General features: G+C 30.8%; 1 protein-coding gene across 1 annotated transcript in view; it reads left to right on the top strand.

Annotated features, from left to right (window-relative positions):
- The window catches only part of LOC123660016 (adenylate cyclase type 2-like), a 113,977-nt gene that overhangs the window by 8,861 nt on the left and 77,820 nt on the right, over positions 1-27,296 (top strand). Inside the window, exon 3 of the mRNA XM_045595158.1 lies at positions 2,933-3,127. Within this exon, the coding sequence (XP_045451114.1) occupies positions 2,933-3,127 (195 nt within the window). The remainder of the gene's footprint in view (positions 1-2,932; positions 3,128-27,296) is intronic.

Here is a 27,296-nt window from a genome sequence, read left to right as displayed (position 1 = left end):
TAAGTACACGTTTATTAAAATATTATGGCTTAATAAACAAAATAAGTCATCAGTAGTACTCGTAGTTCTTATAAAGTAAAGTTTAGTTGATTTTATTATAAGTTTCAAGAAATGCGGTTAAATGCATCCAACTTCGAGGGAAAAGTTTCTTAATCATCTCAAACTTCTATCTCTCGAGATAATGCGTCTTTTATGACAGTTTTTCTCTAACAAATTACAAAGCTGTTGGGGTTTTTGTTGATATGATTTATTTATTCTTTATTAAAATAATTAACATTTCAAATAATTCACATTAATTAACATTCCAAAAAAAAAAAAACTAAAAGTACAATAACAAGTTAGACGATGAAAGTATTGTTTTATTCCAGTTCAAATACTTATATGATTAATTCATTTGTGTGATTTCATGGCCATATAGTTTTCAACGACAAGAATATCATTTACAATTTAGTAGCTTGAATGGTAATGAATCTATAATAGATTCGGATTAATAGTTGGCGACTAGCATAGCTTAAGATTGTCTACAAAAGTATCGTATCTAACTTTCCGCAACAACTTTTCCCGTGGGATGTTATCGTATTTCTACAGTGAACACATAATACGCTAAGTAAAGACGTAAGCGGTCGCCCGGATGAATTATGTCTTTGAAATATAAGAGATAATTATAACTTTGGGTGCACATTTATTTTAATGATTTTGTATCTGTTTGCTAGTTTAATTACAAGTAATTGTGAAATATAAGTCGAAAATACGGTTATTGTTAATATTTTATAGACATTTTCTTCATTTATTCTTTATTATATATATTTGTGGCCACAATATGCCAGAAATCATAACCATTTTACCAGTTCTTCTTTGTTATTATTACAAACCTAATTACGTTTACCTTTACGTAATGGTAACTTGTTTCAAAGTCCCTAAATATTACATGTACATTATAGAACTAAATATTTAATTAAATATAAAACAAATATAGAATATATCTTAAAATATTTTCATTAATGATACTTCCACAATAACCATTTTTATTGTTAATTATCTGTACCGGCTATTTCGCTTGCAATTATACATTTGGACATACGATTTTCTCAAGGGAACCGAACTAAATTACGGGATAAGAAGTGTCCAGTGTCATAGCTCTTGTAAGGGCTTAAATCATGACAAATTTAATTTATACATACATTCAGCAGTAGATAGGTTGATAGAAAATAATTGTGTTTGCTCGCAAACGAAAAAAAAACCGACTTCAATTACATCGACGAGTAATACAACGTAGATCGACGAAAAAATAGTCAAGTAACTTCGCGTTATCAAAGATTACTCAAAAAGTAGTTATCAGATCTTGATAAAATTTAAATGTGATAATAAATGATATAAAAATAAAATGATAAACATCCGCTTTTGATTAAATTAAAAACAAACTAAAGATATCTCCTTTCCAACAAAAAAAGAAATATCAAAATCGGTACATCCAGTAGAAAGTTATGCGGTATAATACAACGTAGGTCGACGAAAAAAGCGTCAAGTAAAAACGCATTACTAGATATAGCTCGAAAAGTAGTTGTTAGATCTCAAATAAATTTAAACGGGACTAATTGGCACACACCACCTTTCGATTAAAAGAAAATTTGTCGAAATCGCTCCACCGAGTCAAAAGTTCTGATGTAACATACATTAAAAAAAAATACAGTCGAATTGAGAACCTCCTCCTTTTTTGGAAGTCGGTTAAAAATATAAATACAATGAAATATATTATTTTTACAAATTATAGTTTTATTATAAACCTACATTTAGATCTATAAGTTTAGATTTAAATCTTGACCTCCATTTAATTAGTACAAATAGGAAACAGTTTTTTGATTTTTCCTTAAAGTTATTTTTCTAACTAATAAAATTTCCTGCATCGCGTGACAAGTAGCGTAAATTCCAAGTTCCCAAGTGTTAAAACGCAATATATGAAATAAATGCTTTTGCTATTAGTTTTGTAGCAGGCGCTTGTTTAAATAACACAAACGTAATATTAATATTCTTATAATCGTTATATTAATTAAAAGCGAATGTAAATAAAAAACATAAACTAACTAAAAGATTCAGAATCAAAGTCTCATTATATATTGTAATTAAAGAAACTAAATATTTTAATATAATTTTAAAATGTTAACCATTAAGATATAAAATGAACCCCACGTATACATATGCATATCTTTTCAAATATAATAATAATTTTATTCGTACGAAATTGTTTTAAACGCTGTCCAGGATTCTTTGAGAGAAAATATTATTTTTCTATTAAAAAACCTTGTAGCAATAGACAAGCTGTCAGTTGCAAAAAGAACATTTCCAATTGCTATAACAATATTAATATGCTTAAATATAAATAACCTTCATATATACCTAAGCCTGGTTTACGTATGTTCTTTAATCTATCTTTGCTGAAAATTGTTTTCCTTATCCTAATTTATTCTTTAGGAATATTTTTATGAAGTCTCATAAGTTATAAATATAAAAATTAATTGATATACATTTTTCGTAATCGCATTTTTAATTTAAATTAATTCTTTGATTTATAAATATTAATCTGCAGAATTGTATATGGGATATTAGTCTGGAGTGAAGATTTACATACATAATAATTGAATAGTAATAATACCCTTAATGTCCATAATTAACGAATATCGAATGTCCATAACTAACGAATATAGAATAACGAATATCGATAATACAGATATATCGAAAATTTTTACAAGTCTCGTTTTCTACGACACACAAAAATATACACAAACAAGTTTTCAATTAAAAAAGGAGTAATCAAAATTGGTACACCAACACAAGTTATGAGGTATCCTGCATTAAAAAACAGAGTCGTATTGAGAACTTCTCCCTTTTCTTCTTTAGTCGGTTAATAAAATAATCGTTTTCATTTGTTTAATAGCTTATTTGTGAACTGGCGTTGCTGTTATCAGCAAGTGGTATTGGGCTCTACTATCGAGCCCTTACCGAGAGAGCCCATCGGAACACGTTCGCTGGTACAAGAACGTGTCTAGAACAACGTGTGAAACTGGAATGTGAGAGGGAACAACAAGAGAGCCTTCTACTATCAGTCATACCTGCTTACATCGCTGCTGAGGTAAGTTGTTGTAAAATACAATAAAATTTGATTCGTCGAGTGATATTATGAAAAGGATGTGATGGTATACACACATACACACACACACCCTATCGCAGTCCACTGCTGGACATAGGCCTCCACAAGTTCACGCCAAAATGGCGTAAACTCACGTGTTTTGCCCATTGTCACCACGCTGGACAGACGGGTTGGTAACCGCAGGGCTAGCTTTGTTGTTGTTATGATGTATATAGTCGAAGTAAATTAAATACACATAACTCAAAAACTACCCGTTAGGTCTTACTTAAGTTTACAAAACCTGACGAGCACCAGTTTTAAAAAAGAACCATCAAAATTGATACTCCCAGTAAAAAGTAATGAGGTAAATTACGTACAAAAAACCAGTCACAATTTGACTGGTTTCCAAAAACTCTTCCTGTTTTGAAGTCGGTTAAGATGTCCTTAATTGATTATTATTTCAGATTGATAAAATAAATATTTTAACAAAAAGAATCTTCTCACCTGATTTGATCACATTGTTACAATTTATTTATAAACAGATCATATTTAACACACATAATATGAAAAGAAAAAAATAACCTTAATTTCATACCGAATTTGGTTCAGCATAATAGAAAGGTTAGGGACTTTGTTTAAACTGTATTGTTATCGTATTATTAACGATAACAATGTCGACATTTTCCATAAGTTTATTCGATAAGTCACAACTTTGTTTTGCTTTTTGGTAAATGAAATAATTTAAATTGGAGCGGGTTTAGTTATAAGAAATTAGTCTTATTTAATGTCGCTTTTGTTTCGTTCATATTATTTAACAAGACACAAAGCGCGATTTCGCTTGTATACAATTTGAATGTCAGTCACATTTCTAAAACTGTACTAAATTTTAGATATATTTTATTAATTTGTTTTTCTTTCTTTCATAATTTTTCGCCCCTTTCTTCACATCCTCCCCTTCATTCACTTCGTCTATCGGCAGAGCCGAAAGGTCGCCTGGAAGAAATAGCTGCATTAGCGATAAGACCGCCTTATAATTGTAATTCTGTATTTTGTCAATTATGTATTCGTGTGCAAAAAGTATAAATAAACAAAAATAAAATAAATAAATAAAATTTGTGGTAGTAACGTGTCATCCATCGGTAATATTTCACAGTGTACAACATTTGTCGAAACCAAGATATTTAATTAAAAATTTAGTTTAAGTCAACCTTCTTTTACTCTCCAAACTGTACATCTTTAGAATAAAAGTTTATTTGCATAAATAACTCAAAATATACAATCTAATACTTATAAATAATTTATTTATTTCCAACGTTAAATAGCTGATTTAAAGTGCAGTTAAGCCTCAAGTTAGTACAGACTTTGCTGAGCGCATGTGTTAATTTAAGTTCCACGGTACAGTTATCAAAGTTATACGTAATTAACATTTGCTTGAGATATTATGGTGTAGTTAAGACAGAAATGTATTTTTAAGTAACCTGTACTGATGTAGTGCTGTTTCACTTTTCTTCTATTTTTGGTGTATTTATATTAACTGTGTTGGCTTATTAGTTTTTCCCTTATCTAATAACTGTGTTTACGATAATTTCAAAGATGCTTAGAGTAACATCAAAAATTGTTGATCTCTATTGTAAACAGTCTGCCTCAGAGTGTTATATAACCTAATGTATGTTCAAAAATGGTTCAGTAAATTCTGAAATTTACATTCAAAACTCAATTGCATTTGTGGATCTAATCCTCATCTCTATCTATTAATTAACCATCGGAAACGTTTATTTTTCACGATTTGTTGATTATTTCTGAATTTCGTAAAAGACTGTTTGTTTTCATAATGCTTAGTAAATAAATAATCCCACCAAAAACATTTTTATGTAAAATGTTGCCAAGACGAGATCGTATGGCTCGCACTGTCCAAAAGTTATTAGATCTCATGTAGAGCCAAGCTTCTAACTCTACACGTCCCAACTCTACAAGCCCTAACTTCACAAACTCTACACCTTAGTCAAAATATGTGGCTTGGCCGTTTCGCTACCGTCACGTGGGCGTAAGGTGAAAAATGTATTCACTGTTTATTATTTTTTTTATTTTTTCTTTAATAGAACTATTGTATAACAGAAAAGTACTATACTTTTTTTTGGCTCGTCTTCGCGGGGGCACTACCGTGCCCCCAGATAATACAACAAAAATTAAAAGAAACAAACTTGTCATCCACATAAGATAAGCAAGTTACAAATCGCTTCAGCCTGTAATATCCCACTACTGGGCATAGGCCTCTTTCCCCACTTACAAGTTATAAATAATCATATTATATTTATTTCTGAACCACAACAAAGCATTAGTTACGCGTATCAGTAAATAAAGTTCCATTTAATTATCACAGTAACGTATTTGATAGGTTTTGTTAGCGTTCTTACTTCTATTTGAACTGTTATGTAACATGCAATCGTATATTTCGAAACGCGAACGTATTTTTCAAGTCGAGAAAGCTACGTAAATTAATGGAAGTACCTAATGGTTACAGTTCGTTTATTTTATAAACTTCACGAAATATTAAGTCTATTATTTTAATAGCAAATCTTTATTTTTGCCACATTGCTTTTTATTTTAAGCAGGCGTTAGCATTAAATCGGTGAATCTGTACGTTTATCCGCTCCTGATAATATTATTAAATATTGTTTTGATTTTATCACAAAATAAATATAGTTAGTTTTATATGTCATAATTAATTTGAAACGAAAATAATGTATAAGATACTAAAAAGTAAAGTTTTAATTGTAACTAATGAGTCATTTGACAAGTTGACAATACAAAGAGTTACATTATTATATTATGTTATCCGGTGTTACAACCGGTTGCTCTATAAAATATATGGATACGTACATATATAAACGTTACACCCAGACTCGATAATAAGGCAACAACACGCTTTCAAGGCTTCAAGTAACAAAATGCTGTAAGAACAACAAGGGACACTTATACTTATTTTTGATATTATAAATACTTATATTTAAAAACACTTCGACATGACACGATATCTGTTTGTACAAAATCATTAAATATAATGTATTAAATAGATTTGTGTTTCAAATTTTATTATTCTAATTATTCAGTTTTTATTTCTACACACTTAAGAGAGATCATAAAATTCAATTTGGATAATTATTTCTTATGGCGAAAGAAATACAATTACCAAATATTTGAAACGAATTCGCCATGAGTACAATAAAAATAATTAAATGAAATCATAACAGCGAATTAATATGTGAAATAGTTATTTTCATTTTAAAATATGGCGTTACACAGTCTGTTTAAGCTTGATAAGGTATAATGAGAAAACGTTTTCAAGTGACTCACATTCAACTGTTTGACGTAAATATTTATTCCGTTATGAGAACAATATTATCAGGCCCGGTCACCTACTTCGCTGATCGGTTAAGTAAATAATATACAGTCACGGTTCTAAAGTATATCATTTTTACGAAAGCGTGTTTGTTATGTTTTCCTTACACATTTCGAATACTTTCTCTTTATTTTTCGGGTTAGAAAAAGTTATTATACACAATAATAAGAATATAATGAAAAGTATTATACATATTAATAAGAATATAATGTGCTGTCTGACACAGAATGTTAGTAGTGGTACCTAAATCGCTTTTTAAATATTATGTTGAAATACAACTTAAGAGCCACATTTATAAAAGTGAATTAATACAAAATTGAAGAATTGATTATCAATTTTCTGTGCAACTGTCTTCATTTCATTATCATAAGAATCTTCTATAACCACTATACACTATATACTTGAAAAAAAAAATCGCCTAATTTAGGTTAAAGTTATTTTAGTTTCGGGTTGTCTGGAAGAAATGGCTAGCCATAAGTCCGCCCATTTTATCAGTCTGTAACTCTCTGATGTAAAATAAAGTATAAATAAATAAATTTAATCCAACCAATAAATAAATTAATATGCGTGTTTAGTTGAATATTTTTTCGTGTATCTACATTGTATTACTTGTCATTGTAATTGAAGTCGGTTTTTTTTCGTTTGCAAGCAAACACAATTATAGCGAGACATTTTCAATTATGTTGATTTATATATATGTCAAAATTTCTTTAACTATAAGATAATTAATAAATCCTTACTCACATTCATACTTAGATAAGCATTAACATTAAGTATATAGTGAAACTTAGGTATTGAGGCAGTCATTGTGTATGTCTTTGTTTGAAAGAGTTATCCTTGGTAATCTTTACGACCTACTCGGTGTTTTCGCGGGCATTAAATATTTACTTAATGCGAAAATTACAACCATATGCAGGCTGTCGAAAATCAATGCGGTCGAAATCACTCGAGAGATTGAGTTTTTGTTACAAATTTATTTATCAATCATTGTATATATAAATCTCCTATTTATCGTGGTCTTGCTATAAAATAAATTAAAAACCACTTTATTTACGTCATAAATATTTTTTTTTAGTCTCCCAATATTTTGTAGAAAGTCCTTACGGAATAAAAATAAGGAATTTCGCAGAAAATCGGAAATTTTCAGAAAACGGTGATTTTTTGAACTTCACACGTTTGACAGTATACTGTCATACGTAACGTCTTTTGGAATAAATAATTATACCTATATATAATTGTGTTTGCAGGAAAACGAAGAATAACCGACTTCAATTATATCGACAAGTAACATAACGTAGGTAGACGAAAAAATAGTCAAGTAAATATGTATTATCAAAGATCACTCCAAAAGTTGTTATTAGATCTCGATGAAATTTAAATGTGACCACATGATAAATATCGGCTTTCGATTAAATTAAAAATCATTCAAATCGATACACCCAGTAAAAAGTTATGCGGATTTACGAGAGTTTCCCTCGATTTCTCTGAGATCCCATCATCAGATCCTGGTTTTCTTGTCATGGTGTCAAACTAAGGATATCCCCTTTCCAACAAAAAAGGAATTATCATAATTGGTTCATAAACGACGGAGTTATCCCCGAACATACATAAAAAAATATATATATGTATATATAGGTCGAATTTAGTAACCTCCTCCTTATTTTGAAGTCGGTTAAAAACTGATAATAATATTACTGATTATATTAAATTAAAAAACTGGGAGCACTTTTTTCTAGGAATGAAGGAATTTACACGTTATGACACATAAGAACAGAGCGCTATAAGTTATATTAATCATCGAAGGTCCAAATTTTATACATTCGGATTCGGATTCGGTAACACATACCTACATCTGGGACAAATTCAAAACAATTATATTTTTTTTGGTAGATATAAGTTGTAAAATAGCGTAACGAAATTATTTTTATTACTTTTTTTATAGGACGCGATTTTTGAAGTGATAATTGTGTTTGCTTGAAAACGAAAAAATACCGACTTCAGTTACATCGATCGTCGAGTAAATACGCGTTATCAAAGATTACTCAAAAAGTAGTCATCAGATCTTGATCAAATTTAAATGGGCCCCACAAGACAACCATCAGCTTTTGAATATAATAAAAATCGTCGATATCGGCATATCCAGTTAAAAGTTATGCGGTATAATACAACGTAGGTCGGCAAAAAAAAATTTCAAGTATTAAATTTAAATGGGACCAAATGACACGCGCCATCTTGCGATAAAAAAAAATAATAATCGAAATTGGTCCACCCACTAAAAATGTTTGAGGTAACATACATAAAAAAATACTATCGAATTGGGAACCTTTTTAAAAATATATAGAAATTACTTTCAAAAAATATTTTTTGTACATATCATATACCGCTTTCTTGGATAGGATTAGGAGAATTATGTCACCAATCGGAAAACAATTTCTAAAAATGGCTTCTTCGGGGAAACAGTTAATAAATTAATTTCCGAGAAAATGAAATTGTGGTTAGTAAAAATAGTACTAAAGGCAGCGACTGTGAATAACAATTAAGAAAACCATTTCCATTATTTAATCCGATCAGAAGATTGTACCTTACATTTAAATTATAATATGAAATCAAAGTTTTGCAAAATAATGACTTTGTTTTATTATATGTCTTGTCAAAGACGTCGTTATATATAATTAGGAACTTCTAAAAAAATAGATTACATTTGGAAAATACACACTTTTTTTTAAGCTCTACTGTAGCTGGATGAAACTTTTCTGCGGTAGATTGACATGTAGCTTGCTGAAAACAGGTAACTGTTTCGCTTTTGTTAGTTTTCGCCTGCTTTCTTTTCAAGTGAATAAATAAACAAAAGGATCACACCGACACCTAGTGACATGAGAATTTTCTAGGTGACTATAATCACATAATACTTTATATTGTTCGGCCTGACTGTGTTACAGACTTCTATCATGAAAGATTAGTAAAATTTTAATATCTAAATTGAAAACAAATATAGCCATTATTTTACACATATGTGCTAATTAACTGCGATAGTCGCCACTCACAAAAAGAAAGTGATGCTAATGACAATGGAGACGTAAACTTCGTGACTTGAATGCCAATTACTCGACAGTTATTTGGTGTCATTTCTAAGTACCCATAATCACTGACCTACTCTAAATCTACCGTTTAGGATTAACTGAACATGACTCATGCGAAAATATATTTTATTCTTTCTTATTTAAGTATCGTAATCGTATCTACTTTATTTCCAACGGATGTTGAAACATTCTTCAATGATTTATGGTATGTTGCAATTAATTTATTTTATATCATCTATTAATGTACATAATAATAATCATTTATTGCAAACAAAATTGCCCATAAAGTGTAAGTAATAATTTTAAATACAGAATCGATAAAAATATTATTGTAAAAATATAAATTAAATAACTTAGAGCAACTTTGACTGGCCGATAATATGGAATAATTGTTATTTTGGTCTATTGTATTGTCTACATGTAGTCAACCCATGCTCCTGCATCGTATATCTGTGTATGTGAAAGTTTACTACAAATGCAGAGAGAAATTCGATTGGGTAATCTAGTTTTTCGTAATTGAATTGAGCTCGTAAAGGTGAACCGTTTCTTTTATTGGCCATTTTTAAGTCTGTCACATAAAGGGCGTGCTAGCTTAGCTTGATACTATTATCAGTCTGTCTATGTATACACAATATACATACGTATGTGTACTGTTTGAGCTGTATTTAAATGTCAACCCTAATGTTTGAAGATCACTCGCTCTTTTCTGTACGGATGATACATGAGAAAATTCGAAAACACCGAATGCTTAGAACAATATGAAGGAGGTTTTAATCGTATTTCTTCTTTCTACAACAGAATACGTTCTCGTACGTTTCTCGTATTCCAAATTGAACGCCTGAAGTTATATTTTTTGTTCTATACTTTTTTTTTGTCCCAAATAGTACGATGTATATTAAAAACTTAAAACACTCAAAATATGGAGTGGCCCGACTGGTCCAAAGCTCGGGGGGGGGGGGGGGTAGTATGTAAATGAATGTTTGTCTATATGTCCTGATTATGTCATGATCTTCAGCAGTCTTGTGCATGAGCTCCCAAAGGTTTCTGAGTTCAGAAAAAAAGGATGTTAGCAACGCGTGCAGGGTACAGCTAGTTTCTTATATTTTTCATATAAATCGGAAATCATAATCTTTATGTGAATCTTTGCTGTTTGATTAAAGCCGAATCATAGAATACACTAGGTCTGTTTTCAAACAATTATTTATTCATAGCGAAGTGAAAACCAAAAACGGAACCAAAAAACCAGAAACGGAGTAAACTATAATCTAATATTCCAAGCACTTAGAAATAATATTCGAATATCAAATATTAGTTAATGAGCAATCAGCCATATTTGTTTCATCCTTCGTGACGGCTTTCAATCCTTTCTCTGTGATTAGTATTCTATAAGATGTCAGAGAACGTGAGGAGAATGATAGCCTATGAATAATATAAAATAGATTTCTTTTATATATAACTAGATCGACTACAAGTGTACGACTCACCTGATGGTAAGCGATTACCAGCTTATTGACGCCTGCAAAATTAAAAGCATCGCAAGCACGCTGCCGACCCTATCCCCAATCACCCTCAGGAGCATAAAAAAGGTTTATTATTTTTTGCCTTTCAGTTTTATCGGCGGATTGATTTTTTTTGTTAAATAGTTATTATACATATATAGATTTTATTTTAAGAATGGAATAATAAATATTAGAAACTTTAAGATTTTTCTATACATCCAAAACTATATTAGAGCTTATTATTTTTCTACCGTTAGAAAATGTCCTTGTTTTAAGAAGAAAGAATAAAACCTAATTTGATTATAATCCAAATTCAAGTAGTGAACTTCTTTGTTTCCGAGTACTTATCAAAAATTTAGAAAAGTTTTAGTTTTAATACATAAATATAAAAGTATCATGATTCAGCCTGTAAATACCACTGCTGGGCTAGGCCTTTCCCCGTGTAGGAAAAAGATCGGAGCTTAATCCACCACGCTGCTCCACTGCGAGTTCGCGGATACTGCGGATTGGCGCTGGGCTATAAAAGTATATTTTGTTATAATTGATATAGTTAATTATCTATACAGTATTAAACCAACAGAAAAATAAAAGAATAAATCGTGTCTGAAAATCGTAATTTATTTTTTAATATCTATAGTACAATCACAAAAATTATTATTAAATGTTATATCAGTCATTTTATAGCGAACACATAAATTACACTTAACTTTAAATCACATATCGATCGAAATTAAACGGAATGTCTTTAGTTACATTTCATTACAAATTAATATAAAAAGACACGTAGGAACTCCGTTCAAGTATCAATATTAGGTACACATTATAAGTGATAGTCATGAAAAATCGTTCCTAAATTTCTTAAGATTACTAAACATAAAAGTAATAACCTACTTGTTACTCTTAAAGATAAAATTACAAAGTACGTAAGTCCAGTCCAACTGGACACATCTTAAGTTTTTGGCCTTCATACATCGGAGATCGTTTTGCATTGGGTATTTAAACCATCTTCGAACTCAAACACTATGTCTTTCACATGTCTAACACGAACTCGAAGATTTATTTTCAAACACAAGAAAATGATCCTCTAATTATCATGATTCAGCGGACTCTTTCCTATCTTGATCTAAGTCTGCACTTGCAATGTTAACGTGAATTGTAATCGCTTCATCGTTCTCAGATTTAAGCACTACGTTGTTCCACTGCAGTTCAGCTTTTTTGCTGTATGTTCCATTCTCAATCTGAATGGCAGATTTTGTGCACAGCGACTTACTTTGAAATTCAATAAGAGCGCAATATTCACCTTTTCTAGATCTACTCGGAGTTTTAACTTCCGCGGTATAACCAAGTTTCCGTCGCATAACTTCAACTTTCAGATGATAGTTGTATATGCACACTTTGATTACGAATGCGCTTTTCTGGTACAGTAAGACAATTTTGTACTTAGTCCTACAAAAGGCGGTGTTCTTGAGTTTCGTTTGGAAGTTTTCTATTAAGATTTTGATCTTCTGAGAGTAGACGGCGATGATGTTGTGCTTAGACTGTAAATGTGCTGAGAGTTCTTCGAAGGAAACAGTGCAGCAGGCGGATGTGATAGGACAAAGCATTGTGTCGTGCTTACATTCTTCTTCGTGCTTTGCTCTGTTGTTGGACGTTAGCAGTTCTGTGCAGCCTCGCCTGTGGACAACGAAACGATATTTTATTAAAACAATTCAAATAAGCCTTTAAGTAAGATTATATTTCTGAGTAGCTGTGCCCATAACTTCGTCCGCAAGGAATAGTGACACATTTGGACACCATTTTTTTTTATATATCTTTTGGTTTATTGTGGAAAACCACCGTCGTTTGTGTATTTACATATTAAACGTGATTCTTTAAATTGGCATAACTTTTTTATTAATTAACCGATAGGCAAAACAAACACCAAATGTTAAGTGAAGCTTACTACAACATATTAATGAAAACCGCGTCTAATCTATATTGCTTAAGATCGTTAGAACAACGTTTGGTGACGCTGTATTTAAAACAAGAATGAAGAGAGAGAGAAGAGATGGCTTTTTTATAATGACATGATTACATTCTTCTCTGCAATATTTACATTCCGAATCCGTTGTAGCTTCAAATTAAATTATTAACCTATTTAATTTTTCAAGAGATAATTTAATTATAATCTGAAAAATGACGATTAAATCTTTTGAATCCCATTTTTTTTTATTTGTATATGAATGTTTGAAATATAATGAATAATAAGACTATATACACCAGGTAAGTTCGAAACAAAACTATACAATCCTTTGAGAATATCAAACGTGTCAAGTATTTCAAAGATAATGTTAGACGTGACGTGCGGTAACTGCCGGTGTGACTTTCATGCCCTGGAGACGTTCAAGAGCTATTGAACTATCTAGGTTATCACTATGGTTTGTTACATATTTAATTATGTCCTAGAAAACTTAATGTTTTCCGTTACGATACTGTCCGTGTTATTGATCACCGAAAATAAGGCGTGCGGAGAGGTCAACGAATTGTTAAAATTGTTACTCATTTGTTTAGTTTAGTGAATTCGTGAGGGTGCCTTATACGAAATGTTTTGTTAATTGTATTTTATGTTTTAAACTGTTATGGCATTTCATCAGTCATTATTTAATTTTTAGTTTATTTATAAAAGAAATGTAAAATATGGCGATTTTATTTCATTATCCATATCAAATAGCGTTATCCACAACTGATGAAATATGCCCTTAATCTGATATATTTATTATAAGATACGACAATAACGCTTTTTACGATTTATTTTAATTATCACTACGCAGACAAAAGTAAAAGATAATTAAAACGAATTTCCGTATCGTGGTAAAGGACATACGAGAATCGCAATTAAGGAACTTTTATAAATAACTTAGAAAGGAAATAAGGATTGCACTTAGTACAAAGCAGATTTAATTAAGAGATTGCTTAGTTACAAAACCGACCTCAGACCCACAATAAAACTGCTTATCGCACGCTCAGACTGTAGACTTTCTATGAATTTTAAACCGACATTCAGAATTGTAATCTACAAAAGTTAATCAAGTTAAACTAAACAAATCCTGAGCATTATCAATGTTGTGAAAAGTCGGGAAACATCGTAGTTTAAAATTAAATATTAATTTCTTAGTCAGCCCTAGACGTTGCTAAAATATTCATCTAGACTTGGATACTTGTCAGAATAACAAAAATGACAACCAGCTATATTTAGTCTATGCATTCGTACTTATTACTTCGTACTTACAGGGTGTTAGAAATATTTTTGAAATTAAAATAGACTAATCTTATATGCGCAAATATAAATAGGCGAATAGGTCACATTGAACACTAACGAGAATCGTACAAAAACATTAAATCTGTACATATTTAATCTACAGATGGCGCTGCTATGTACATGGTTTAATGTAATGAAACTGCATTTATAACTAACCGACCCCGTGGTTTCGTCAACTGATCCGCATTTCTTTTTTTAAAGAATCACTGCGTAATTCTATATAGCCTGTTGTATTTCCAAGTAATGATTTATTCTATAAAAAAAAAAAAAAAAACAAAAAAACTGTAACGGACAAAGAACGATTACCCAATATAAAGTCGCCGGTCTGCGGTCAACCAAGAACTTTTATCGTCACTTTAACGACTTATTTGCTAACCGATAGTGATACAGTAAAAAATTTATAGATCGAACCAATGCTGACATTGAATACATTTTCGTAAGTGAAAATCTTTTCGTTACGTTTATGGTCGCACAGTAAACTTTTATCGCTTGTAACCAATACTGATGAAATAACTATTTATTTTACGATGTGAAAAATTGTAATATAGGTCTTACATCGCCTATGTAACACAATGTACTCCAATGCGGGTTGGCGAGTACTATGAGTAATGATTGCTATAAGGTGTACATGATAACAACCGGGACCGACAGATTAACGTGCACTTCGAGGCACTGTGGGAAGACCCACAAGGACTGCACAAACACCCAGACCACGGCAAATATCTCTATGGCCAATACAAATGTTGAAAAAAAAATAGGTTATAAATATCGTAAATAAGTATATTAAACTTACTAATAAGCAATTAAAATGTGTACGAATAAACTACTAAAAACAAATTACAAAATAATGTTTTTCGGAAGAATAAATCTTAATCTTCGGTTGAATTCGAGAAAAAATAATTTCACGAATTAATTCTCAGTTTCGCACGTGCTTAAGTATATGTACGCGTGCTTTTAAAGTCATAAATTAATATTGAATAGACATGCATAATTTAATGAATAAATTAAATATTATTTGAAATAACAAATAAATATTCTAAAATTGTTAATTAGGTATTTCAAAAATAAAATAAAAATCGTATTTGTTTTTTATCTGTGGCACATTTTAAAACTAAAATTTAAATAAATTCTACATAAATATAAACAAATGTATCTCGTGATTTGCAATTCAAGAGATATAAATAACGACAACATTGTAGCTGGCATATTTACATTTAGTATTTTTTATATTTTCCTGAAATGTCGTACATTAAAACGGTATACAAAAATATATTTTTTATTTCACGGTATAATAAAAACATTAGTAAAACATTTTATAATGTCGAAAAAGATTATGAGAATATGTTTTGAGCAAAAAATATCATTTTTTTTCTTGTAACAAAGTTTGGTTGGCGATAAAAAATTTATAGTTATCCTACACATTGCAGTATCCAAACGATAAAAGATAATAATACTAATTCTTTTCCATCTGGCAGATATTTCTATTCACAACTATTAGGGGTTGTGAATGGAATTATGTAGTATATTACATCAAGTGTAACTGACCTTAAAAGCTTGACTATGTTATTAATTATTTAAATTGTAATTTTGTAGAGTGCCTATATTTGTCCATAGACTCGAAGGCATTATCTATACTCGTAGTCGTGAAACATGACAGGCCATAAAATTAATTATTTTATTGTCTATTGACGTAATTGATGTCATATTACTTTGTAATTTAGATATCCATTACCTGAATTAAATAATAATATGCCGATAATAATATGTCGGACTGCTATATTACACTGTCAATTGGTTTGTCAACATAAAATATATTAATTTATATTTACCTAATTTTCATTTTTTTTTATTTTAGGTAAAAATGTGATTATGATCAGCATAAGATTTTTCCAGCGTATTTTAGATCGCTGATTCATATAATGCAATGATAAAAATACGCCTAGTACTTACTCTTATACATGTATAAGTTGTATAAAACTAGCATTTTTTTCTTTATTTACTCGTATCGTTCTGGTTCAGTTATTGCCTCATTTCCACATTCGCTGATTTTGAGCAGATTTTTGCAATTGAACTTATTGTAACTCGAAAAGCACTGAAAGCTGTAAATTCCGGTTGGTTCTCATGATTGGGAAACTATCTGCAAACCTAGCTAAGCAGAATCATTCAAGTTCCATAAGCTCTTTTGAATGGTAACTACAAATTCATTTTTGTTACATCACGCTCTAACCCGTCTATATAGAAAAGAGATAATTTACCATAGCAGGATATTAAATAATTCCGTTTATTTTAAACATCCACTGGCTCTTAAGTCAAAACGTTGAGGTGTATTATAACACTGCATTCTTCAAATTACAAATTAAAGCTTATTGTCTCTAATCCGATGGTGAGTCTAAAACTGATCGTGAAAAATATATATTTATATGTATGTAGGTTAATAGTTCAGATAAGTTTTTACGACTATGGTTTTTTTTCACGCTACATGTTCTATGAATTACTATTTATAGCACACTACATGCTTTATACATTACATTAATATTTATCACATATCTTCATGCTCTATAATGTTAATTCACCGCATTGTCGACGGCCACACTCATTTATCTAAATCAGCGCCCGCTGCCAGCTTCGCGAGCAGCAATAATTTAGTTTAAATCTTACCTATAATTTCGACATGGCAACGTAAGGTCGTTGATGAGTCTTTGCAGTGCAAGGCAGGGTGCGGCGGGCGCGCGTAATGTGCTTCTACACCACGCACAACGCGACATCTTCCTTGAGCAGCGTGAACACCACACACCCCCGCAGCACGGGCAGACACAAGGCCCATAGCCCTGTGGACAAATGTATTATTACCGTCGGTACTTGCTTTAAATTCAGATTTAGTCCTGATGTCAAAATATGTTTTTATCGCAATTGGTTTGAAATAAAATTCTATGAGGGATATTTTTAGCCAAGTTACATCTATACAATATTTTATATAAAGCTGAAAAGTTTGTTTGTTTGCACGCGCTAATCTCAGGAACTGCTCGTTCGAATCGAAGAATTATTTTTGTGTTAAGCCGCGGGACATAGCTAGTCTATAATTAAATTACCTTCAATAGCCTACATATAGCCTTTCTCGGTAAATAAAATAGCGCGTCTAAACAAACAAACAAACAAATCAGCTTTATAACATTAGTATAGATAATACTTAGTGTAAATATAAGCTACTTTGTCATTTTTAAATGTCTTTAAATTTTAACCATTTTTTCTATCGTAAATACTTTGTAGATACATAGATAATGAAAAAAAGATCACGGAAATAACTAAATTATCATTTTTTTTGGCACGTGCAATTTTTGTTATTGTCTTCGATTGAAAGCTTAAGGCGTAGGTGACATTTACCTCTTTAATTTTTTTTGGCCGAGGTTTTCCTTGAGAAAACATAAATTTTATTACAAACAAAAGATTTGTTTATTAAAGTTTCGTCGAAAAATGTATCCAATTTTATGTACATATTAAATTAAGTTTTTTGAAAACGTTATATTTAGATTTTTTTTTAAATAATAAAACTTGTTCATCGAATTTAGTAAATCCGGGTATCGTAAAAATGTACGAATTCATTTTTAATTAATTATAACTTCACAATAAAAATAAAATGAAATCATGAAATTTTCCGAAAAAATAAACCGAAAACGTAAAGATTAATTCTTCAGTCAAACAGGATGCGTTCTTTACCCACGTCATGCGTAGTAACGCCGAATGCTGACAATGCGTTAAACATCCGCAAATTGCATGTATACAAAGTTGTCAATCAGGAATGCGGTTCTGCTACTTATCGTGTTCTATTGATCAGTGAGCTTTATTATGGGATATGATTTTGTTATAATTTTTTATAAATTTGCCCCTAGAGCTCCTGGGCGGAATTTCGGATAGGTCGGCAACGCGCTTGTGATGCTTGTAGGATAGACAGGAGTCTATACTACGGTAGGGTACGGTAATCGCTTACTATCATGTGAGCCGTACGCTGGTTTGTCGACCTAGTAGTATTAAAAAATAGTTTTAATGAAATGCTATCAAATATAATTAAGACTTCAATTGACATTTCAATATTAATTAATAATTCAATTATTTAGAATTAAATTTATTTATTGTAAAAGTTATTTAAAAATTAAATAGAAGTGAATAGTGCTAAAATTTGCTACTTTGATATAAATGGCTTCGCCAATCACATGAATAATAAATAAAACAGAAAGAACGCTAAAATAACGCTAATTCGTAATAGGTGTTGCATTAGTTACATAAAACTTATCAAAAGTTTTCGTTACAAAGCTTTTCATTTGCTACTGAAATGCCATTATAACACGATATTCATAGCAGAATCGCATCTCAGAACGTATGCATTAGAAGTGCGAATTACTTTGACGATCAGCGTAATCCTGTGTACGTGTTCAGTTTGACGAATGTATTATATCAAAATAGGGACATGTTTTGCTTAACAATGCATAAAGTTTGTTCTGTCCATGCAGATACGACTTATCTATATGTATATACGTAGGTACGTGCAGCACATACTGTAGCGTGATCTTTATATCATACAGACAGGAGTGACATTTTAAAACGTAGCTCTGCATGATAACGTTCATGTCTTGTTTAAATTCATTTAAACATTATATTCATTTTAACTGAGGTAGGGCACAGCAGGAATTTCCTGCTCAAAATATGGAGCAGCCCGACTGGGGTAGTACCTCGACCTTACAGAAGATCACAGCAAAATAATACTGTTTTCAAACAGTATTGTGTTCCTGTTGGTGAGTAAGGTGACCAGAGCTCCTGGGGTGGATTGGGGATTGGGTCGGCAACGCGCTTGCGATGCTTCTGGTGTTGCAGGCGTCTATAAGCTACGGTAATCGCTTACCATCAGGTGAGCCGTACGCTTGTTTGCCGACCTAGTGAAATAAAAAAAAAAAAAAAAAAAAAAAAAACAATGATTATATCTTATATCCTTGCCATTAACAAGAAACGATGACCTTAGTTCAGCTTCGAGATTTTCGTGGGATAATATGTCTCTGAGATAATCGTGATAATGTCTTTTGTGACTGCTTACGGTATTATACAGTTATTGTTAAATAGGGAAAAAATACGTTTATGTAAATAACGTCGTTACAATAGTCATACAATTAAGTTTGTTCAAATATATTTAATACTATCTACGCTTAAGAGCTTACTTACACAATTTAATCAATTACATAAAATTAATTTCACAATTTCATAATTTAATGATATGAAAAAATATTTTATTTGTTATTTTAGGGATTATAGAAAGTAATTGACATTCACAGAATCCACAGCTTGTGGTAGACAAAATACAATCAACTTTAGATTTAAATACTAGATAACTCACTTGGTTACATACTGATGCACTTATGCTTATTTAAATAATATCAAATAGTTTATATACTATTAAATAAAATATATTTTATTCTTTCGCCAGAGGAAAATAAAAAAAAAAAAATTAAAAATAAGTTGTTTTTTCAAACAACTAGGTCGGCAAACAAGCGTATGGCTCTCTTGATGCTTGGCAATTACCGTAGCTTATATACGCCTGCAACACGAGAAGCATCACATTCCTAGTCAAGTTATACGCAGTTATGCTGTGCCCTACCTTAGCTATGCTATTCTCTATCTCAGTAAGTTTAACTAAAACAATAATAAGTAGCTTAAGAATAATTTAAATTAACAAAAAAAAAAAAATAAGCAAACTTCTTTATCTGTAATATTATGAGTGAAATTTTAAAAATATGTAATTTTTATCTGTTTCTGATGTAATAAAAAAAAAAAAAAAATTTTACAAAACTACTTTCTCTGATATAACTCCTTCAATATGTATCAACAGTGGGCAATTTCATATAATTAATATTTATTTAACTGATAGTAATATAGTAGTAATATAATAGTTTACCTGTAATGGCTCCAAGCATATACTGCATTCTGAAAATCTCGACAAAACTTCGTCACAGTTTGGGCACGAGCACTGCGCTGCGTGCGACTCCTCCGGAGGTTCGAGAGGTGCTTCCACTATTGGCAGAGACTTATCTGAAAAAGAGAAATAAATTCATTAGTATGGGGTTATATTTGATTGAAGTAAGCTACACGACGCGGAACGTTGCATCGTGAGACGAACAAATTACGCTACGAATTAATGCGCTATCGTACGCATTTATCATTCACATTTGAAAAGAACTTATATATTTTTTTCAAGGATCAAAAAGTTTAATTAATTTTCTTGTAGAAAAAAAAAATTTAATACAGCCAGATGATCTAATTTTAAGTGGGCGACACGACGTTAAGCCTTGCGGTGTGTCGCGAACAAAATACTTAACGATCTTAAGTTATAACGTCGCGGTAGTTCAACAGTAGGGCTGTGTAGTTACGGCAACAAGAATATACCCCCTCTCTTCCCGTGAGTATCGTAAAAGGAATTAAGAGGTGATACAGTTCCACTACCACCTTGGAACTTAAAAAGCCGACTGATGGCGGGATAACAATCCAACTGCTGGGTTTGAAATACACAGGCAGAAGACATGCATCAGCTTCTTCGGTACGACAAAGCCAGCCCTGTGGTCACCAACCCGTCTGCCCAGCGTGGTGACATTGGCAACACATATGAGTTGACGCCATTTTTGGCGCGAACTTGGGGAGGTCTATGTCCAGCAGTGGACTGCGATAGGTTGAAGTGATGATGGTAGTTCAACATTCGTAAATAAAGGACTAGTGCCTTTTTTGATTGCTTAATTTACGAAAACTATTCTTGAAAATCAACGCGAATTCGCGCGGTACATATGGTTGATAAATATATAAACCCTGAAAATATAACATTCCTTTTATGGGCAGTCACGTAACACGTTCTCGGTTTAAAGAGTCGGAGACGAAAAAAAAACAATCATTTTTATAAAAAATCAAAGTTCAATGTCGCAACGTAAAACGTAATGTAGTAGCTTTATATAATTGTGAAAGGTTTCGAGGTTGCAATTACTCGTTTCTTCGTTTTGAGACTTAAAGACTAAATATTCTATCTGATAGAGAGAGAGACAATGATATCTGGTTTCTCTTTCTTTCGCCCACATTAAAAAATGATCTTCATAAAAAATGTTGTTCGGACCTTGTAAATATTTTTAATTGTGCAATAATTCCTTTTTTGGAAATGCTTATTAAGAAAAAATAACAAAAATGAATGAATCGTGAGACTTTTATTTTAACGATCTCTTGCAAAATAATACAATATAAAATGTATATAGATCTACAAATTGACCTTAAATTTGTATGATAACAGGTTACATTGAGCCAGCGCAACAGGTACAATCCATGGCTGTGACCGTTGCACCAACGCGGCGTCGGCGTTGGTGTATTTATAATTAATAAACTCAAAACTTATTGATTTTGAAACTTTTTTAACCAATACAATTGTACATCATCACTAAGTAACAAATTTTAACGGTAGAAAATGGATCAACCAAAACCATATAATGCAAATGAGCGAAGTCGCGAACAGAGAGCTAGTCTATATAAAAAGCTGCGGTTATACAGTTATTTTCGAAAACACGTTCTTTTAATGATCTTTAAGAAATGTCAATCTGTCTGTATTACGAAAGAAAATGTGTTCTTTTTGACCGTGAAACGCGCTTTACGGCTATAATAATAATAATAATAGAAAGAACCTTCATCTTGACATTGATAGTTGTTCAAAGCCTTCTTTAAATGAAAAAGCATTATTACAAGAATTTGACTTAATTAAAATAGTGTTTTTAACTATTTTTATAAATCATTTTTTTTTTGATTAAAATATATATTTAAAACGGATGTGTGTCTATTGGCGTTAAATTTATGTAAAATAAACATTTTTATATTTTTATCTTCAAAAATGTGTACAGGGAAAAATTGAATCGATTAATATCTAAATTTGATCGAAATCAATTTGTTATTACTAGTGGTCCCCAATTGGTCGAAATTCGACCAATTATAAGTTTGAACATTATTAAAGTTGGTGTCAAGAATATACTTCTATAATAATAAACAAAAGAATATAATATACGTGTGTGTGTCAAATACAGTGTAGTGTGTATAATGTTTTTTTTTAAATGATTTAATGTATTTTTATGCATAATTTAAAAGAAAATAGCATTCCGCACTCCGACTCTATATAATTTATAAGTGTGCAAGTTTCCAGACCCCTCCGTTGGCGGAGTAAAAAGGGGTACAAAGTTTTTGCTTCACATGTATTAATATATTTTATTATTGTATTGTATTAATGTATTAATGTATTATTTACCATTAATAATTTACATATAAATAGAATTAAGTATCTGTCTGTGATTTCAAAATAACTGTGTTTTATCTAGTGCATTTAGTTATTTACATAATGGTAGAACATAAAGAAACAATTTTAATATTTTCGTCTGTCTGTCTGTACGAGACTTACTGACATTACTGTTTGTACGAGATAATCTTCGGTACAACTGAACGGATATTTATTGGACTTTCTCTGCACGATAGAGAAGATTGTGGAGCAGCATATAGGCTACTTTTTGACACGGAATTCCCGCGAAATAGGGATTTACGTCAAAAAACGCGTTTACCGTGTGCGAGTTCTTACCGTCTCTATAGCTATATGAAATAACCAACCGATTTCTATTCAATACGAGAATTTTTGCGAGCAAATCTATACACCTATACTGATGTTATAAAGCTGAAAAGTTTGTTTCAGGAATTACTGGTTCGAATTGAAAAATTATTTTTGTGTTGGATAGCGCATTTACTGAAAAAGGTTAAAGGCTATTTTTCCCTCAAATGAACGTGACTAAAACTGTGGGAGACAGCTATTGATAGATAAATAAATTTGCAACACGTGTTTAGAAATATGACCTCGAAACATAACTCGAACATTCGAAGATTCGAGTTTCTAATATCTTTATACGAGGTGATAAATGAGTTGATCAGTATGAAATATTAGTTATTAAGTCACTGCTTTATTTGTTGTTTAATCATTCGAATTTATTTATTTATTGAAACACTATCGACTAATAATTTAAAATTTATGGAACAAAAAGCTAAATTAATGTCTAGTGATATTCTCTCCCAGTTAAACATTTAACCAAACTGAAAAAAAAAACCAACCAACTAATTAACTGATAGGTTGGTTGGTTCATGTGCTGTTTGGTTATTTGATTGGTTGGTTAGTTGGTTGATTACTTGGTTGGTTGGTTGGTTGACTGGCTGGTTGGCTGGCTTGTTGGTTAGTTCGTTGGCTGGTTGGTATATATGATTACTGCACCCATCTTGCAAATTATATTTATAGTCAGAGTTATATTATAAAGCCTATTATTTCGTGATAAAAAGGTGAATAATTCAAAAATATTTTTGTAGCTAATAATTTTTAAAATTAACGAACAGATAAACAAATAAATTATCAGCGTTATTACATCAATCTAGAATACGTAATGCAAAAATAAATAATTAATAAAATTACAAATGAATCAGTTCAACACGTGATTTCCTTATAAACACGTCATTAAAATGTCTGAAACGTAATAAAAGTTTTGTTAAAATATAGTAATAATGGCTGGTAAATGCGACGGATTCATTTTAATGATATATAATCGCTATGCAATCTTTGTTATACCTTCAATGAAGTAAACGAGTCATGCGATGACTATTAATTTTTTTCATTTTATCATCAGTAGCTTACGAGTATAAGCGAGTTGTTTTTGACTTTGTTTAAGAACTGCTATTTTTTATAATTAAATTTAGCTCCAAGCAAAGTTGCGACTGGAGTGTACTCCTTTAGAACGAATACCATGATGCTTGAAATTAAAATGTTTTATTAAATGAGTGAATACTTTTTGAGTTCGTATTATATATATAAAAAAAAAAAAAACAAAAAAAAAAACAAACAAATATGAACTGACTATAAAATAAATGTAGTAGATATTATATACACTAGCCGACTCGTGTCCACTTCGTTGGGCGTTAATGATTATTTTTGTGATGCAAATATATAGTAAAGTTTTCGTCTCGCTCGTATTTCTCCGACTTAATTTAGTATACTTTTTACTTTTCACTGAATGTTTTGTTCAATAACAATAAAATATAGCCTATATCACTCCTGAATAGTGTAGCTTTCTGTTAGTGAAAGAATTTTCATGACCAGATCAGTATTTGCGAAGATTACCCCCTACATACAAACAAACTTAAAAACTTTACCTCTTTATAATATTAGTATTACTGTCGCTCGTAGTTTTCATGAATCTTTTACCGTTAAACATATTGATTTCAATTTTCATAAATATACAAAGTATTTAAAAATTAATAGAATTTGTATTACATTCCTAAATAGTTTTACATTTAAAATGGTGACAGGTTTTGTAACGTTTACAACGATTACAGAACATTTTTTTTATCTCTATAACTGTCAACTCTTAGTATTGGTTTGCGAGGGAAAATGGAAACTGTGTCGAAATGTCTGTCAAAACACTATTGTCATTGTTCGAGCATTGCACCCATAAAATACGTAATTGAGTTATTTGAAGTTAGTTATATTTAAAAACATTTAAAAAAAATAGTTCAAACATTTTTATTCAACTTGTTAAGCGCTATTGCTATTCCGTTTTAGATTTTAATCTACAAACGTTTTTTTTACTAAATAGGAAAGTACAATAGCGAACATACATAAAATACTAGATTTGCACCGCGGTTTCATCCACGTCAATTTAAGAAAAAAAAGGGGTATTAAAATATTATATAGCCTATAGCCTCCCTCGATAAATTGGCTATCTAATACTAAAAGAATTTATCAAATCGGACCAGTAGTTCCCGAGATCAGCTCATTCAAGCAAACAAACGAACTCTTCAGCTTTATAATATTAGTATAGATTAAATTCAAATCAAGAAATCTTTATTCAAGTAGGCTTTAGGCGTTATAAAAGCACTTTTCAATCCTAAATTAACTAAGCATGTAGTATTGCGAAGTTATCCACGAATTCATAATGTAGATTCTGCTAAAAAGAAATTAGTGTTACTTTTTAAAATTTATATTTTAAGTAGTCTCCGTATTAATGTTTGACCTTCAGAAAGGTTAAATATTTACATTTGCTTAAAATTATTTTAATGGTCTGACCGTGAAATCATAGAAGACAAGGTAACTTTCACAATGGTATTAGTACCAACCTTACAGTTAAAAGGTCGTTCAAACGTCATAACAGCCTTGGCAAAATGTAATTTCTTTGCAAAAGTAGAATCCTTTCGTGATCGCAAGCTATTACATTAATTGTGCAAGCATGTATGCAATATCTTTTTGAATGTCTTTACCTGTGTTATATTTAAAAGTTATTTTCTTTAATATTATTTTGTTTATTATTTTAAACGTTAACATTGGTATAAATCATATTTTTTTTTTATACAAATAGGTCGGCAAAGAAGCGTACGGCTCACCAGCGGTAAGCCATTACTATACATACACTGTACTGCTTGAAAGCAGTATGATTTAGCTATGATCTTCTGTGATTTCGAGGTATTTCCCCAGTCGGGCTGCTCTGTACTTCCTAAATATAATTACGTAACCCATATTTATGTGATTCTTAAGATTGTATGGTGGTTTGATTTAATTTAATTTAGTCTTGTTTTTTTTTTCATATGATTTTTGAGTTTTACTTGAATTTTTAGATACTGGGTATTTGATTATGAATATACACAAATATTAAAATTTATATTAAAATGCTGTTTGTTTCTTTTTTCTCTAACCGCCTTATTATGCGCCTGCGATATAAAAAATCATGGAATTTTGTTAATCGGCGAATTTTACAAGCTTTTTTTAATATTTTCCTCCAACACACGTTTGGGAAGGAGTTCGTTGTCTACTGTTACTTATTGATACCAGTTCTCACGTTCATGCTTCTCGTACATTTATTCTTCATACTATACCTTTCTTTCATCCATCACCTTTCACACTTAGGGTTTTAGACCCTGTGTTCATGTTTGAGAACATAACGATTATTGTCTTTTATCGTAAAAAATAACTTTTATATAGCAACATACAGTTGTCCTCGCTTAAACATATTATCATTCAAACAATGCCAATCGTGACATCATTGTTAACTATTAAAATAATGTTTCACAAGTTGTCGGTGAATTTCTGAAGATTCGAATTACATATTTTATTTAATAAAACTTTTTTGATTAAATTTTAATACACACACTGTACTAACTCTTAAAAAGATAAAATCCTAATAGCGGAAGTCGACACCAAAGCCTGGTTTTGAGACATTATAATCTTCGATGAATGAGGCATTTGACTATCTGACAGCTAAAAATAACATTAGATGGAAGTATTATTTTGTTTTGTATAAATGTCCACATTTGAGGATATAAAGAAAAGTTTGATTTTTGCGATATTTTTTTCAGCTAATGCTATTTAATTGCATTATATTAAATTTCAGTTAATTATTAAAAAAACTGGCAGGTATTTTAACCAAAAAAGTCAGGTCTAGAACGATTACAACATCGTGGCATGATCAGGGTAGGATCGGCAACTCGGTGCGATGCTTCTGGTGTTGCAGTCGTCTATAAACTACAGTAATCACTTACCACCAGTGAGCCATACGCTTGTTTGATTATATTAAATTTCAGTTAATGACTAAAAACACTGGCAGGCACTTTAACAAAAAAAAAAAAGATCATGTCTGGAACGGTTAAAACATTGTGCCACAATTCATAACGATGAAGCAATTATTAAGAATACAAACGTGGTATAAATAAGTCGTTTTATCTGACTACTAAAGCTTTAATTTTTTTTTTTAGATTAGGTATAGCCATTTCTTTACAGTTAATATTTTGTGTCCGGTCAATAAAAAATAAAACTTTATCT

This window comes from Melitaea cinxia, chromosome 14 (genome assembly GCF_905220565.1).
Source record: "Melitaea cinxia chromosome 14, ilMelCinx1.1, whole genome shotgun sequence".
NCBI lineage: Eukaryota > Metazoa > Arthropoda > Insecta > Lepidoptera > Nymphalidae > Melitaea > Melitaea cinxia.
Note: the sequence above shows the minus strand (reverse complement) of the source record. Positions and strands in the feature narration are given on the sequence as shown.